The sequence below is a fragment of the Dama dama genome, chromosome 14 (assembly GCF_033118175.1).
Source record: "Dama dama isolate Ldn47 chromosome 14, ASM3311817v1, whole genome shotgun sequence".
NCBI classification, from domain to species: domain Eukaryota; kingdom Metazoa; phylum Chordata; class Mammalia; order Artiodactyla; family Cervidae; genus Dama; species Dama dama.
Genome location: NC_083694.1, coordinates 33,709,842 through 33,727,924, shown reverse-complemented (window position 1 = coordinate 33,727,924; position 18,083 = coordinate 33,709,842). Strand labels below are relative to the sequence as shown.

Sequence of the window (18,083 nt, the reverse complement as noted above, 5' to 3'; positions counted from 1 at the left end):
TGGTGAGATTTACACAGCAATGTGAATGTACTTGGTGCTACTGAACTGTATAGTTAAATATGGTTAAAATAGTATGTTTTATATTATGTGACTTACCACACCACACACACACACAGAGAAAATCATTTAAAAAAGCAGGCCTCCAAACTTACAGAAATCTAAATGATTCTGCTCCTTCATCCTATTATTTTGGTGTTTTGAAATCTCATTCTGCATATTTGTGTGGTCCTGGAAGGGTGGTTGGTGGTTTGAAGGATAAATATGGGGATTTGCTAGTGGTGGGTGGAGTGGAGGGCAGAGAGGGGTGAGGTGCTAAGAGAGGAGGGACAAACACACTGCTTTTATTCATGTGACTGTTTCTAAGGAGTGTGAAGCCATTTGCTTTTATAATCTAACTGCTAATTTTTTCCTTCTCTGGGAGTTTCTTCCATTTGCGTGTTCCTTACATTCTCTTAGAATTCCACCTTAAAACAAACTGAACATACTTATGGCCAATATTTCCGCGCCGAAAAGTTTGCTTAAACGATGACACATTGCAGTTGGAGCCTGCTCACCCACATCTGGAAGCCACATGTCCGCAGCAGCTGTATAAAACCAGCAGCCCAGCAGACATAGGGTGACACTTTTTGCCAGAAGCCCAGGCGGCATGGACCTCACTCTTCTGTGGGTGCTTCTGCCACTGGTCACCGTGGCCTGGGGACAGTATGGTGACTATGGGTACTCCTATCATCAGTACCATGACTACAGTGATGATGGCTGGGTGAATCTGAACCGGCAGGGCTTCAGCTACCAATGTCCCCATGGGCAGGTGGTGGTGGCTGTGAGGAGCATCTTCAACAAGAAGGAAGGTTCCGACAGACAGTGGAACTACGCCTGCATGCCCACACCCCAGAGCCTGGGGGAGCCTTCGGAGTGCTGGTGGGAGGAGATCAACAGGGCTGGAATGGAATGGTAAGAGCCGGCGCGCTGCATACGGCTGGTGATGCAGCAGCATACCCCTCTCGCTGGGGGAGGCTTGACCCTCAGGGAACAGAGCTCACTGGGACTGGGCAGATCCTACCAGGATCCTTTCCATTGCATGCTCCGGGTGTGGCAGGGTCGATGCTGAGCAGACCACATTACAGGACCAAAACTCACGATGGAGCAGAGGGGTGTCCATGGCAGATGGACTTCTCTGTGGCTCTCAGTTTGGTCCAGGGACCAGTATGGCTTTGTGAAACATTTACTAGTTTGCCAAAAGATAAGCATAGAAACTGAAAGTCTTTACGAAACTTTGTAGCAATTCAATTTTGCTGTGACATCCAAATGGCATTTTAGTATGGTAGTAATTTATTTGGACTGTCTTACAAAAAAAGTATTGGTACCCAATAGATTGGGGAAAATAAACAACAGAATCTTCACCACAGTTTGAGAAATATTGATTTAAGGCTAATGAGTGGGGCAGAGGGGTCAAAGAAATTTAAGCCAAGAGAAGTGAAATGAAATAGTTTTTTGCCATCCCAATTAAATGTGCCCTCTCAGTTTTGAGTACCAAGGTCCTTCTCTGTCTGCATTTAAAATGGATTTCACTGCTGGGAAATAGTTTACTGAAATCTTTTGGGAGAAGTCTTCTCATTCAACTAGGTTCTGCCATGGTTAACGACACAGAAATGGCCTGAGCCTGTGTCTCCACTGCGGCGTGTGACAGTCTCACACTAGTACTTGGTCACAGCCCATCCCAGGAGCTATGCACTGTGAGGCCAGTTAGTCACAGCAGCCTGCATGCAGGCAAGGCCACTGAGTGGGTTGGGGGAGAGGGTGAGGGCAGGCTCAGGGGGAGGCTGGCCTGGGGAGGAGGAAGCCCAGCTGGCTGGTTGCTGCTATGGTAACTGTGCAGAGGAGATTCTACTGAGGGGTCTCCGTGGACATGTGGTGGATTGGGGCTTAGAGGTGGTCAAACACAAAATTCTGAGTGTCACTCTTACCAGCACAGAGATGAGAGATCAAGAGGAAAAGACTGATGGGTGGAGGAGCCAGACGAAAAGAGGACTTCTAAGCAATAAAAACAGCTGTCATTGATTGCTTAACCCAGCCAAGCACCATGCTGAGTGCTTTATATGGATTTTCTAATTTAATGCTCAGAACAAATCTATAAGTCACTTTATAGGTAGATAAACTGCTGTCTAGAGATCAGGGGTTTCCTCAACTGGAAAATGGTTGATCCAGGATTTGGATCCAGTGAATCTCAGCTCCAGAGCATAAGTGCTTAGCCATGATGATGGGCTACTTGAGAATCTGCTGCCCCACTGCATGGGCTCAGTCAGCATGGGTCAGGGCGGTAGGGACTGGACTCAGGGCAGTTCTTCATCCTGCAGAGGGAGGGCTCTGTAAGATGACAGCAGAAGCTAGTCCTGGAGGGATGGGGTCAGCTTGATTACTGCCAGAACTGGGCTCAGCCAGCCTGCGGAAGGGATGGGGGTAACAGTTCACAGCTGCAGGTGGGGGCCCCTTCAGGCCTTATTCATCCATCCCCACTGCCTCCAGGGAGCATATTTAATTATCTAAAACCCTTCCAGACAGATGGCTGACTCAGAGTCCAGCCTCACCTCAATGATAGTCTCCAGTGGCTTCCCGTAGGCAGGCCATTGCCTGGCACAGAGCCTAGGGATGACCTAATTACAACTGTCTGTCTAGTCCTCCAATTTAAGGGGCCAGTAGATGGGTGGGGCCCCTTTCTAATGCCCCCTTTTAGAGCCACACAAAACAGCACTCAGATGATTTCTTGTCCAGTCCAGAGCCCTGGACTCTGAATCAGGAGGCCTGAACTTAGATCCTGCTTCTGAAGACAACTTGCCTGGTGACCCTGGACCATGGGTTCAGCTCTCTAGGCTCCCAGCTCATTTGGAAAATGAGCAGTTAGACTGCCTAATCTCGTAGGGCTCCAAGGCTCCTAACCTCTGCTTGGCTCTGAAAATATAGCTGGATTGTTCTTTCATTCTGTTGATCTTTGTGTTTATCCCTGCTAGGGAGAGAAGGCAAATTGTGTTTAGTTTCAAACTTGCCAACGTGTGACTGGTTTGTCATTAACTCCCAAACTATTTGAAGAAAAGCACAAGAGGGAGTGCAAATTATATGATTTTGTTTGGCCAATGGGAATCAAATGAAAAGCTGACAGACACAGTCTCTCTTCCATCTTCATTTCCTCCACGTTTTTGATTGTGCAGGGTCAAATGATTTTTTTTTTCTTTCCCCCTTTCTACACTCTGTTGTCTCTGTCTCCTCCTCCTCCATTAATCACACAGTTTAAAAAAACAAAATGTACAAACGAAAAACAGTAGGACTCAGCTGCCCCAGGACTGATCCCGATTACCCCAGAGGCATTTTTGTTATATGATTATTGCTTTTAGTTCAGGCTCCAGTTTAAGTGAAAAAATCAGAAGGAGAGAAATTTTTCATAAACTGGGGAGCAATTATATCTTCCAGTTGACTGCAGGTTCTTAATCTGTTCTGGGGGAAGAGTTGATAGTTTTGTGCAATATGGCTGCCTTGTATAACTACATTTGCTTGCAAGCTTAGTTTTAAAGGGGGTGGTGGAGTCTCAAACACAGATAAGAGAAAAATGCATAGGATCTGCTAAAGACCCTTGTTAATTGGAGCACAGTCTTTAAAAAGTGCTTCCATCATGGTTGAGTTGACTTGTAACATGGCTGTTTGCTAGGGCTTCTCTGTTGAAAAATCACTTCTTCAGATGCCAGATTCTGAAGTGTGCATGCTGGCTCCCACTTACAACAGCTTGGAGGCTTTACCTTGATCCCATGAGTGGCATTTTGCCATCTCAGAGCATGCCCCAGTTGTTCTCAGGGAATCTTCTCAAACTTGGGTTGACCCAAGCTGTAGGACATGTGGGTCCCATGTGGAACAAGGCTGAGCTGGAGTGTGGTGGAAGGAGCTCTGGTTTTAGAATCAGGAAACTTTGATTTACAGCTCCTTTTCCTGTCATCTCTGAGCACTGTGGTCTTGGGCATTCAGTTTCTCATTCTGGAAAAAAAGAAAAAAATGTGTAAAACTCATATTGCAAGCTGTTAGGGAGAGGTACTGTGATGCTCACAAGCCAAGGTGTAAGAGAACTCTAACACAAATCTAAAACAAATTCCTGGCATATCATGGGCAAGTCAACAAAGATTTTGTGAATCTGTAATTTGACCAGGCTGATTAAAGAGGCAAGTCAGCTTTACATGGAGTCTGAATTCAGAAGAACATTCAGTCTCCTGGCATTTGCTTTTTTCCCAGGTCCTCAAAGAATTCCCAAGAAGACATTTCAAAATGGCAGCTTGTTTTGGAGCTGACTATTTGAATTTATGAATTCACCAAAGATAAGCCACGTGATGGACAAAAGGAAGCCACATTACTTCCACCAAATTCCAAAATCATGAGCTACTCGAAAAGCATATCTACTATTATTATAAATTTTGGCAGTTTTATCCTTGGCTAAAAAGTACAGGCCCACATAAGAGCATATGATTCAGCCTGTTGAGCTGAAGTAGCCATAGATAAAGGTACTACCTAAAAAATATAAGAAGTTGCAATAACATACCCCACACAGTATATGCCGTTGTCATCTTTTAAATAAGAACTGTCAGTGAACCAAGAGTAATCACAGTTACCCAGAGAACTTCCTAAAGATCATCACAAGGAGTCAGTAGGTCATCCCATCAGTGTTAAGCAATCATGAGGAACTTCATCAGTGCCAGAGGGAAAAGAGTAGCAGAGTCAAGATTATTACAACATAAACGAGTGGTGCGAGGAACAGTGAGCCAAAGGGCTTCTTATGAGGTGAGGCAGCTGACTGAGAAATGTTCAGTGTGATGGGAATTCAGGAGAGCTTCTACTGAGGTCCAAAAATGGTTAAATGGTTCTGGACAAACCTCCACTCTCAGTCCTTGAGTTTTCTCATCAGTAAAACAGGAGCATTGGGATCCCCTGTGGCTCAGATGGTAAAGAGTCTGCCTGTAAGTGGGATACCAGTGTTCAATCCCAGGTCGGGAAGATCCCCTGGAGAAGTGAATGGCTACTCACTCCAGTATTCTTGCCTGGAGAAGCCCATGGACAGAGGAGCCTGGCAGACTACATTCCGGAGGGTTGCAAAGAGTTGGATATGACTGAGCAAATAACATAACATATAGGGACTAGTATAAGCAACAATGAGGTGTTGAGCCTTATAATCTAATACGATTTTTATGCTTTGAAGGACTTCTTATTGGATATTGATTAATTCTGGAAAGAAATTAAGGGATCTATTTGAACCTTGATGTGCAGTGGGCTGTGAATTTTGCTGATCTCACCTGGAGATTTTGCCACAAAGAGGGTGGTAGTTGATTCAGTAGAAGCAGATGATCAGTTGTTTCCAGAATCAGTTCTAGTACCATCAAAAACAAAACAAATAAAAGATGTCAAAGAGTCACTTAATTCAACTGGTTGGCTGCTTTGATGACTACTCTCAAATTCTAGAATTATTTTCTCCTTTTAGGAAAAAGTCCTGTATATTTCTCTGGCTTTCCTGGTGAAGGTGGTAAAGAAACCACCTGCCAATGAGGGAGACACAGGTTCAATCCCTGGGTTGGGAAGATTCCCCTGGAGAAGGAAATGGCAACCCACTCCAGTATTCTTGCCTGGCAAATCCCATAGACAGAGATGCCTGGTGGGCTAGAGTCCTACAGGTCTCAGAGAGTCAGATATGACTTAGAGACTGAGCAGGCACTTGCACCTGTATTCTTCTCTAAGAAGTCTTCACCTAATAAATGGAAGGGAAAAGAAAATAAGGGGAAAATGTATGTGCTCTTAAAAGGCCTGAACAAAAGGGAATATACTCAGAGACAGAAACCTCTTGAGGTTTATTAGAGATCTCCCGTTGTTTGAATTGTTTTAGTACTACAAGGCAAGGTCTGATTTAAATCGTGTGGTTGAGTACCCAGAACATGGCTCCAGTGTCAGAACTGGAAGAGATTCACCCCCAACCTGGACACATTTTCTTCAAGTCAGTTAAGAGGGATGATTGGGATGAGCTCCTTTTGTTCCCAGGAGTCCAGTCATTGAGGACTGGGAGGATGTTGGAAAGGTCGATTAAAGGACTGAAGGGAACTGAAGTCCTTAAATTTGTAGCAAATTATTTTCCAATGTCCTGACTTTTTGCAAAAATAGCAGAAATTTAGGGGAGGGGGTTCACTTAGGGGTCTTCATTTGCTGAAGTTGAAGATTAAGAATTTTGGCAGTCTTCCTTTTAGGTGACTCATCTAAAGTAAGAGAGTGCTGGTATATTAGGTTAACAGAGTCTGGAGTGGACAGCTTCCTATTCCATGCTAGTTCTTTTTACTAGAAGGGAGAGGTCTCAGATCAGCCTGTTACTAAACACAGTTTCAGTTCAGTTCAGTCGCTCAGTCGCGTCCAACTCTTTGCAACCCCATGAATCGCAGCACACCAGGCCTCCCTGTCCATCACCAACTCCTGGAGTTTACTCAAACTCATGTCCATCCAGTTGGTGATGCCATCCAGCCATCTCATCCTCTGTCATCCCCTTCTCCTCCTGCCTCCAATCCCTGCCAGCATCAGGGTCTTTTCCAATGAGTCAAATCTTTCGCATGAGGTGGCCAAAGTATTGGAGTTTCAGCTTCAGCATCAGTCCTTCCAATGAACACCCAGGACTGATCTCCTTTAGGATGGACTGGTTGGATCTCCTTGCAGTCCAAGGGACTCTCAAGAGTCTTCTCCAACACCACAGTTCAAAAGCATCAGTTCTTCATTGCTCAGCTTTCTTCACAGTCCAAGTCTCACATCCATACATGACCACTGGAAAAACCATAGCCTTGACTGGATGGACCTTTGTTGGCAAAGTAATGTCTCTGCTTTTTATATGCTGGTCATAACTTTCCTTCCAAGGAGTAAGGGTCTTTTAACTTCATGGCTGCAATCACCTTCTGCAGTGATTTTGGAGCCCCCAAAAATAAAGTCTGACACTGTTTCCACTGTCTCCCCATCTATTTGCCATGAAGTGTTGGGACCAGATGCCATGATCTTAGTTTTCTGAATGCTGAGCTTTAAGCCAACTTTTTCACTCTCCTCTTTCACTTTCATCAAGAGGCTTTTTAGTTCAGTTTAGAGCTACCCAAATGGAATCAACATCTGGAGAAAAATCAGAATTTGCTTTAAAAATAATCTGAAGTCAGTTGTAATAGTCATAAACACATTTGTCAAATTTTTGTGTGCCAGCCTGAATTTCGTTCCAATCAACAGGCTTTAGAAAAGCCCTTGTAATAACTCACTGAATACGGCTAGTGATTGCCTGAGCCTGAACACATAGTAAGTTAGTATGCTGGTCTCAGAGTTGCAATTCTAGAGACCTTTCAGGGTTTTCTGTATTAGTTATTTTCATTAGAATTCGGTCATTGTCTTCACTGACAAGCATATGAACTGGCTGATATATGTTGAAGAAACCAGGTTGATAAGTTTGAATGACTAAAGTACTCAGCAAATCTATGAGGATCTTCAGTTACTTTGGGAAAAATTTGACTGTGGCTTGCAGTTCAGCTTTAGTTCAGGAAATATTAGAGATTAAGGGTTGAGCCTCTGGGTCCCCAAAAGGCTTAATTTGAAAGAGACAGTTTCTGATCAGTTCAGAGGAAAAGGGAATGGGAAGACCTTCAGAGAAAAGAGGAAGTCTGGCAAGAGAATCAGTATTGGGGGGTTGGAGGTCTATAGGAGATATAGGGGCTTCCCCAGGGCCTCAGCGGTAAAGAATCTACCTGCAATGCAGGAGTCACATGAGATGCAGGATTGATCCCTGGGTCAGGAAGATCCCTGGAGGAGGGCATGGCAACCCACTTGCTTGGAGAATCCCACAGACAGAGGAGCCTGGTGGGCTACAGTCCATGGGGTCACAGAGTCAGACACGCCTGAAGTGACTGAGCACACAACACACACAGGAGGTGTAGACGGCCAAATAGAGAAGGAGAAAGATGGCACTGAGGGTGGGCCCTGAGCAGGGGGTGCTGAGGGAGAGAGACAAGGTGGTACAGAGGTGGAGTGGGAGACAGAGGAGCCAAGGAAGAAGAACCCGAGGCTTTGGGAGCCATGTTATCTTTCTTTAAACATTTTCCTCCATTAGTCTTAACATTTTACTTTGCAGAGATGCAGTTTTAGTCTCCTGATAATATTTGGAAGCCTCAAAATACCCACCAGAATAGGCTTTTCACTTAGCTTTGGAAAATTTAGAGCGATGGTTGTCCAATTTGGTTTTGAGAAAAGTATGCTTAGGGATTTCAAAAGTTCTCCCGTAATGGTCATTGGTATTCTAAATTGCCTTTGGTTAGGTCAATCCAATTTAGTTAGACATGAACATGAAGAATAACCTTGGTGGTCAAACATAAAATGGACCAGGATCGCTGTATGGAAGGGGTACCCTCAAAATATTTAAATAACCGGGACACCATTTTCTCAGAGCTGTTTTCTCTAGTGTAAGAGAATTATTTTCAAACAACTTAGCTCGAATAACCCACACTGCATGCAGGTCTAGTATCAGCCAGTTCTAAGACAGCAGTCTGGCCCTGAGAGAGACAGGAAGCTACTCAGCATACTTCCAGTAGGACAGCGACCCCCCGCCCCCCTACCCTTCCCAAGGAATGGGCTGATGGCCAGCCAGTTCCAGCTGTATCAGTCTGATTTCAAAAATTGAGTCAAAGTGCCAAATGAATATTGTCGTACGGGAACAAGGTCTTAACCGGAAAAGATAAAACCTTAAAACAGATCCTGAATAAAACCTGGAAAGCTTCAAAATGCAACGAGGGTGAAGCTCAGATCCAAGAGAAAGATTTGCTTAAAAATCTCAGGGTCAGTTAGAAAAGCAGTGAGCATCAACAAGTTCAATGTGGGTACCACATCTGTTTGCTCACAAGCCTCAAAGTAATCAAGGATCTTCACTGGATCCCCCAATGGAATACCAAAATGTTGACCTAAAATAAATAGACTGCCAGTTATATCTCCAGAAAACAACGGGTTTGGTTGGGATGAGCAAATGATTACAATTTGGGGTCTACAGCCATGGTGAGGCATGTGCAAGTCCCTACAAAATGGAGAGAATGGTTTTGTGGGGGTAAAAGGAGTTGGGAGGGCTACAGTAAACATAGAGTCCATGGTTTTTCATTGGTTCCCTTGTGACAAACTCTCATTGGCTGAGCAGCATCACAGGGTATGAGATCTCCCTCTTCTGGTCCCTCTCCTGACTCTAGTTTTTTTTTTCCCCCCAGAGAGTAGCATTTTATTTATTTATTTTTTCCATTTATTTTTACTAGTTGGAGGCTAATTACTTTACAATATTGTAGTGGTTTCCTGACTCTGTTTAATTGAGATTTCTATTTAACTTTTTAACAGTAGGAACTCACTTTTCCACAGTGTGATTCTAATTGAGACCAAGGTCCTGTCTAGTAAAGAGCAGTCCCTCATGATTCATTATGCTGGTCATTAAGCACACACTGCACTCACCTGGTTTTCCCAGATCGGCTCCTCTACACCAATGTCTTTCACCCTCTGCTTCCCAATCTGCTTTATGTTTCTTGTAGTGCACTTGTCCTTACCTGGTTTGTATTTTTATAGTTCGTTCCCTTCAAAATATAAGCTTCATGAATGTAAGGATTTTGTCTCATTCACCACTGAATAGAATATTTTTCAGCACTAGAATAATACTGTCACAGTGTGGGATCCACGAAATATGTAGTGAAAGATCAAATAAGACTAGTTAGGGGCTTCTTTGACAGTCAGTGGTTAAGAATCTACCTTCCAATGCTGGGGTGTGGATTCAATCCCTAGGTGGGATTCAAGATCTCACATGCCTCATGGTCAAAAAACCAGAACATAAACAGCAAGAGCAATATTGTAACAAATTCAATAAAGACTTAAAAATGGTTCACATTAAAAAAAAAAGAGAGAAACCTTAAAAAAAGACTAGTTAGTTCACTGAGCAGCTCAAACCCCAGCCAATGTCCTCAGTGACCCCGACAAAGAAGCCTGCAGATCTTCCTGCACAGGGAACCACTTTGGTTACATTTTTAAATTATTTTATTTTATTTTATATTGCAGTAAAGCTGATTGACAATGTGTTAGGTTCGGGTGTACAGAAAAGTGATTCAATTACATATATATATAGATACATTCTTTCTCATTTTTTTTTCCCATATAGGTGATTACAGGATACTGAGTAGATGTCCCTATGCTATAAAGGAGATCCTTGTTGATTATCTATTTTGTTACAGCAGTGTATATATGTTAATACCACAGACTCCTAATTTACCTGCTCTCCTCACTATATATATGCAATGGAATACTACTCAGCCATGAAAAAGAATGAACTTATGCCATTTGCTGGAACATAGAGGAACCTAGAGATTATTATACTAAGTAAAGTAAGTCAGACAGAGAAAGACAAATAGCATATGATATCACTGATATGTGTAATCTAAAAAATATTGATACAAATGAACTTATTTACAAAACAGAAGCAAACTCACAGACTTCAAAAACAAAGGTGGGAGTGAAACAATTGAAAAAGCAATGAAGTAGGTATGACATATAAGTGCTGTTACCCTAATTCTAATTGATATGGTGCTGTATAATTTATAAACTATTCCTCATGCATTTGCCTATTTATTCACTACCAAATACTTATTATCACAAACTTTGCCAGACTCCAGGAATATGAAGATGAATAACATACAGTCTATGCCCCTGAGTTACTCATGGTGTAATCTTATTTGAGCTTCACAATAATTCTGCAAGGCAAAATCACTATTGCGTTGGTCAAAAAGTTCATTCAGTTTTTTCCATAAGATGTCTCTAGTAGTGCTTAGTTGTTTTTAATGTCACTTGAAACAATTTTGTTAGACTGTATTGTAATAGCTGTCATATCAGTGTGGATTTAAAAAAAACATATCAAAATTGGTAAATTTTTGTTCAGCCATTTTAATATTGAAGACGGAAGAAGTAAAGCAACATTTTTGGCATATTATGGTTTATGATTTCATGAAAGGCAAAAAAAGCAGCTGAAATGCAAAAAAAAACCAACCAAACAAACAAAAAAACGGATTTGTGCAGTGTATGGAGACGGTGCTGTGACTGATCGAACATGTCAGAAGTGATTTATGAAGTTTTGTGCTGAAGATTTCTCATAGGACATTGCTCCATGGTCAAGTGGACCCGTTGAATCTGATAGTGATCAAACTGAGACGTTAGTTGAGAACAATCAATGCTATACTGTGTGGGAAATAATCGACATACTCAAAATATCTAAATCAAGTGTTGAGAATCATTTGCACCAGCTTGGTTATGTTAATTGCTTTGAAGTTCCATGGAAGTTAAATGGAAAAAAAAAACAAAAAAATCTTCTTGACAGTATTTCCTCATACGATTCTCTACTTAGGCATAACTAAACCATTCCATTTTTAAAACAAATTGTTACAGGAGATGAAAAGTGGGTACTGTACAATAATGTAGAACAGAAGAGATAATGAGCAATTAAAATGCAAAACCACCAACCGCACCAAAGCCCAGTCTCCATCCAAAGAAGTTAATGAGGTATATATGGTGAGGTTAGAAGGGAATCCTCTACTATGAGCTCCTTCTGGAAAAACAGATGACTAATTTCAACAAGTGCTGCTACCAATTAGACCAACCGAATCCACCACTTGACAGAAAGTGTCTGACTTAGTCAACAGAAAGCCCATAATCTTCTATCAGGATACTGAAAGACTGCATGTTTCTTTGATGATCAAAGTTCTGATTCATTCCTATATCCACCAGACATTGTACCTTCAGATTTCTATTTGCTTCAGTCTTTACAAAGTTCTCCTAATGGAAGAATTTTCAATTCCCTGGAAGACTGTAGAAGGCACCTGGAACAATTCTTGGCCCAGATGTAGCTTCTCCTTCCATTTAACTGCAAATATTTTTGATAACAGTAATAGTAACAACCACTACCTTTTCTGCCTTTTCATAACATATGTACCAGGCTCTGGGGTAGACACTTGACGTATAACGTCTCTTTAATCTTCAGGCAATACTATCAGGCTTAAAGTCGTCATCCCCATTTTGTGGCTGTGCTGTGCTATGCTTAGTTGCTCAGTCATGTCTGACTCTTTGTGACTCCGTGGACTCCAGCCCACCAGGCTCCTCTGTTCATGGGGGTTCTCCAGGCAAGAATACTGAGGTGTTGTCATGCCCTCTCCAGGGGATCTTCCCAACTCAGGGATTGAATCCAGGTCTCCTGCATTGCAGGCAAATTCTTTACTGCCTGAGCTACCAGGGAAGCCCACCTTTTTGTGGAGGTAGGCATAAACACCAGCAGAAAGAACAAGATGGGACATGGAGTCATTCTGTTGGGGCTTGAGAGAAAAATCCAAAACTTGTAAAGCTCCTTTGAATAGTAAACTTGCCCCAAAACTGGTTTGTCTTTGTCCCTTGCCATTTCATTGCCCCACCATCCCCAGCCAGTTTCTTGTTTCTCATCTTTGTCTTTCGTATCAATCTATTTCTTCTGTCCAACATCTGTATCATCTTTGATGTCCCCTACCAGTACAGTTGTCTGGAAAGCATTCCAGACCAAGTACAGCACTTGACATAGAGTAGATTTTAATGAATATTTGTTGACTTAACAAACATTCTGAAAATCTGTGCAGCAAGTTATACATGTCTGATAGCAACTCAAAGAATATTCTGGGGAAAAGAGAATTAACAGGAGTCAAAGCTTTACTCTAAAAGAATGAGTCTCCCTTGGTGAAATTTAAACCCTTATCAAACTGGATTGGGAGAGCAATGTTGGGGAGTAAGAGGCTGAGCCACGTGGTCTTCTAGTCACAGGGAGTGGCCACCAGCCTAGACGATGGGAAAAGTTGTTTGTATTCCTTCTTTATCATGGAGTTGAAGGCTGGCTAGCAGACTTGGAAACACAGTTAGTGGAGCTGGAAGAAGAGACAAGCCCAACCAGCCCATCCACTTGATAGGATTCTGAAAGCTCTTCACCAAGTTGATGCTGCTTTCCTTACACTGTTCTCCACTCAACCCAATGCCACCTCCAACTTGCTAAGAGTCTGGGTTTTCTGTGGGTCTGGACTGAGACCAGCAGAGACTGGAAAGAGAGGCTAAAACTTCACAGAGGAGTTCACCGGCAAAACCAGACACGTGCACCGCTTCCCATCCTGGCCACTGTCACTCAGCCTGACCAGTGGCCCTGGACCCAGGGAAGGACACAGCAGCAGGGAGAAAGCCTGCCTGGAGAATGGACCAGAAAGCAGAAGGACCATCATAGAGCAACGTTTGGGGCTCCCTGAGAGTTCCTGAGCAGGAGCTTTGGCCTCAGAAAAATCTGAGTTTGGATCCTTGCTCTTCCTGTTTCTGTCTTGGCCAAGAGCTTTGCAGGTGTTATTTCACTTGATTCTCACAGTGACTTAGGTGAGGCTCCACACAGAATGTGAAGGTCATAGCTAGGACCAGAACTCAATGCCTGCCAATCCCTCAACAAGAACTCTTTCCCCTGAATCCTGTTGCTTCCACATTTTGTTATTGTGGATACAGAAGAAAGTTTCCCTAGGGTGATGGCCCTGAGAAAAGGGAAACCACTTTCAGAAAGGCCATTTTCTCAGAAAATGTCCATGACCATTGTTGTCAGAGGAGGAACAACTGCCTGGTGATTTTCCTTCTAGAAATTCTCCAGTGTCAGGTGGAACAGGGCTCACAATGCTCAAGTTTGTGAATCTGAGCCTCCAGCTTCAAAGGGTTGATGAGAAAGAATGTCTTTTCAAAGGGAGAGGAGAGAATCCAGAAGCAAGGAACCCCAGGGCCCTCAGACTCCGAGAAAACGTTCTCAGCGGACCTGTGCCTGGGGCTCAGCTGGGTCCTATCATCTTTTACCAGGAAAGCTGCAGTCTTGGGCCCATCCTCTTTTCTGCAGACCATTCAAGAACAACAGCCATGCACTGGGCAGTGAAGCAGAGCCTCAAGGATGTCTTTTCCACAACTTAAAAAAAAAAAAAGAAAATTGAATTTGAATCACTTTAGTAATGCAAGCTTTCTCCAACTCCCCCTCCCTCCCCTCCTGTTGATAAGCTCCCTTCATTCCCCTTCTCACCTGCCTGGCTCCTGTGTTTGTAATCCTGCAGTTTGTGGCCAAATCTTTAGGTGGATCTTATTAAGTACGTTTTGAAAAGGTGATAGAAAGGGAGAGGAGTGGAGGAGAGGAACGCTCAAAGCTACATTCATTTTGCACCGTCTTCCTGGAGCAGGCTCTGTTCCTGAAGGAGAAGTTAGAAGTGGGAAGAGGTATCGCTCACCTGAGTTTCTGAGAACTGCTTGGAGAGAGTTTCAGGGTCCCTCTTGGATTTGAATGATGGACTCTTACAAGTGCATCCTGGGGGACTTCCCTGATGGTCCAGTGTTAAGAGTCCACCTTGCAATGCAGGACAATGAGGGTTCAATCTCTGATTGGGAAGCTGACATCCCACATGTCATAGGACAACGGAACTAGCACACCTCAACTAGAGAGAAACCTGCATGCCGAAACAAGGATCCTGAGTGCCACAACTGAGACCCGACACAACCAAAAATTAAGACAAAAGAAGAAGTGCATTCCGCCTCTGGTAATGGAAGTTGCCCTGATCATTCATTTGTTCATTCATTCTTCCATGATCATTCATTTGTTCATTCATTCTTCCATGATCATTCATTTGTTCATTCATTCTTTCATGACACATTTGCTGGACTCCCGTGTCAGGTCCTGTGGGAATTAAAACTGAAGATTAAGTGATCTTTCTCCTTTAAGGACTTTACCATCTACTGGCAGCAATAAGTACTCAAGTAACTGTGCTGCGGGGTGGATGTATCAGCAATTAGGACAGCCAACCTCTGTGAGCTTTGCTTTAGAGAAGCAAAAGAGTCCGTGTCGGACTCTTTGCAACCCAATGGACTGTAGCCCTCCAGGCTCCCCTGTCCATAGGGTATTCTCCAGGCAACCATACTGGTGTGGGTAACCATTCCCTTCTCCAGGGGATCTTCCTGACCTGCATGAGTGATTAAACCCACATCTCCTCTTTTGCAGGTAGATTCTTTACTATCTGAGCCACCAGGGAAGCCCCAGAGTTGCCTATGCATTGCTTCATTTGGTCTTCACAGTAACTTTAATAAGTACATACTGTTACTATGCCCATCTTACAGATGAGAAAACTGAGGCCTTTAGAGGGTATGAAGCCTGTCAAAGGTGATACAATCAGGAATGGTTGGAGTAGCAGTCCAGCAACATAGCCTATGCTCTTAACTACCCTGCTATACTGCTTCTACATGAATGTGAAAATGTCCCCTTACAAAAATCCAATTCTAGAAGGAATACTTTCATCACGTTGGCCACATGCACTGCCAAGCTCTGGTACAGGCTCACTCTACCAAAATGTGAAAGCAGTGGGATAGAAACGGGGGGAGGTGAGCTCTGTTTGGTTAACTAGCTTTCATCATATGTCCTTGGGCTCTGGGCGAGTAGTGTCTAAATAATCTTCACAAGGCAGTGTTATTTTAGGCGGCATTTGAGACAGTGACACACACACACTTCCCCTACAGGACTGTGGGGTCAGCTGCCTGGTTGGCAGCCGGCAGAGAATTCATGGAACTTGGATGGGCTTCAGAACTGGTACCGAAACCTTTCAGCTTATCTTGTTACATTTATTTTTGCTTATGGGAACTTACCATCATGGGAATGCTGTCCCTGTGACAGTCTGAGTGCCCAGGACAAACCAAGACAGTGGAACAACAATTCCAGGAAAGCCTGGTTCAGTTCTGACAGGGCTGATTTAGAGGGAGGCAAACTTTTAGTGATGGAGAAAGATCACAGAGAGTTCCAGTTTGCTGCGCCATCACTCTTTGGACACATATGAGCTTTGTTTACAACTCTTAGAGCTTTCTATTGAAGTTGCATCTCACTAGCATGGCTAGAATTAGGATAGAATAAACCATTGTGGAAAATCATCCCCCAAGGCTACCCTTCAGACCTTAGTCATCCATTCCAACTGTATGGCTTCCTGAAATGTACCAGGTGCTTTCCAAAGCTGAGATGTGAGCAATGGTAGAGCAAAGAAGGCTAAGTCATCAACGGGCATAGGTCTCAATGTACATCTTAACTTGCATTATTTATATCTTATAGCTGAGCTTTCTAAGGTTTGTCAGAACTTCTTGCAAGTCCTGGGAACAGGGAGTTCGAGACAGCTTGCATGTTGACTGAGTACCAAGCCCTTTTCTTGATTTTTGTTTCAACACAGAAAGCACAGTGATTGATACAGAATAGTGATGAGGTACAAGTTTGTTGGATGAAGGGATAAATAAACACATATTTGAATATGTGCTCAGTTGTTAAGACACATCCAACTCTTTAGAGACCCTATGGAGTATAGCGCACAAACTCCTCTGTCCTTGGGATTCTCCAGGCAAGACTACTAGAGTGGGTTGCCATTTCCTTCTCCAGAGGATCTTCCTGACCCAGGGATTAAACCATGTCTCCTGCATTGTAAGCGGATTCTTTACCTTCTGAACCACCTGCAAAGTCCCTGTTTGAATCTGATCAAACTAGATACTAAATATATTTCATGTCTGGTCAGAAAGCATCTTTTTTTCCATTCATTTATTATTCATTTATTCATTCATGCTTTTATATATATATATATATTCAAATATATATTTATATTTTTTTTCTAGTATATTTCTAATTATGATCCAGAAGATCATTTCCAATAATTAAAAAGAACAAAATGAAGTTCAGTCACTGATGGTTGTATAGTTTGTGTGTCAGCAAGGTCTCTCTGACCTATCAGCACTGGGTACTTATTCTTACTTTATCTATTATATTTTCTGGAAACTTATCTTTACTTGGAAAGCAGGGATGTATTCCAACAACTGCCAGGTAGTGATACAGAGACAAATTCCTGCTCTGCTTCCTCAGAAGAGGGAACAGGATCAATGTCCAGGTGGGTAAAAATGCAGGAAAACAGAGTTACCTAAGACTCACTTTGGAAGAGCTTTTGAAAGCTTTCAGGGCTTCCATGGTGGCTCAGGGTTAGAGAATCCACCCGCTCTTAAGCAGAAGAAATGTTTATTTGAAGTTCATCAATCCGTTGTGTTTTTCCTTGTCTCCATTTTATTTCAATTTAGACAAAGTGAATTATATTATCTTTTATTTTAAATGGCATGAATAATACAATCTTGCATTTGTAAAAATTCTAGATGCCTCTGTATCCATCCATTTATGCATTCTTCCATCTAACAACATATTCTCAGAGGTCTAACAAGAGCAGAGTTTCCCAATTTTCCACCAGTTGAAAGAGTTCGAATCATTTGAATTTTAACGGTGAGTATATGTCATTCCTACCAATAAAACAAAGTCCTTATTATTTGCTTAAAATAGAATAAATTGTAAGGAATCTAGGTCATTGAAAGAGTGGCTTGGCTTAGTAACTGGGAGCTAAGATCTTGGGGAGGGGGTGAATTTGTGCACCATGTTAGTTTATTTGGAGTTTTCTCTTCTCTTCAGGTACCAGACGTGCTCCAACAATGGACTGGTGGCAGGGTTCCAGAGTCGCTACTTCGAGTCAGTGCTGGATCGGGAGTGGCAATTTTACTGCTGCCGCTACAGCAAGAGATGCCCATATTCCTGCTGGTGAGCCTGGCAGCCAAACGCAATCCCTCACGGCTACTGGGACGGGAGGGGAACTTGGGGGGGACAGAAATGTGCTTTCGTCCACATTTCTAGTTTCAGATAAGCATCAGCCATCACAAGCAAGTTTTAAATATAGCAGCTAGCCTATAGAAGGGGAAGGATAGATGAAAGAAAAGGTCAGAGTAATATTCACACTGGGAGGGACATTACAGGTCATCAGCCCAGTGCTCCTATGTCCCTCTTTTGATAGAAAAGCAAACTAACAGAGCAATAGAGCAAAAATGTGACTTGCCCCAGATCAGCCAGCTTATTTCATGGTGGTTGACCTCTAGGCTGAGGTTTACAGACTCCTGTTTCAGTGCTCTTTTCGGTCTCT

The 18,083-nt window shown here is 43.0% G+C and overlaps 1 protein-coding gene across 1 annotated transcript in view; it reads left to right on the top strand.

The window, feature by feature from the left end:
- Nucleotides 1-435: 435 nt before the first annotated feature.
- The window catches only part of DPT (dermatopontin), a 34,089-nt gene continuing 16,441 nt past the window's right edge, over nucleotides 436-18,083 (top strand). Inside the window, exons 1-2 of the mRNA XM_061160271.1 lie at nucleotides 436-951; nucleotides 17,582-17,707. Coding sequence (XP_061016254.1) covers nucleotides 647-951; nucleotides 17,582-17,707 — 431 coding nt within the window. The 5' untranslated portion in view covers nucleotides 436-646. The remainder of the gene's footprint in view (nucleotides 952-17,581; nucleotides 17,708-18,083) is intronic.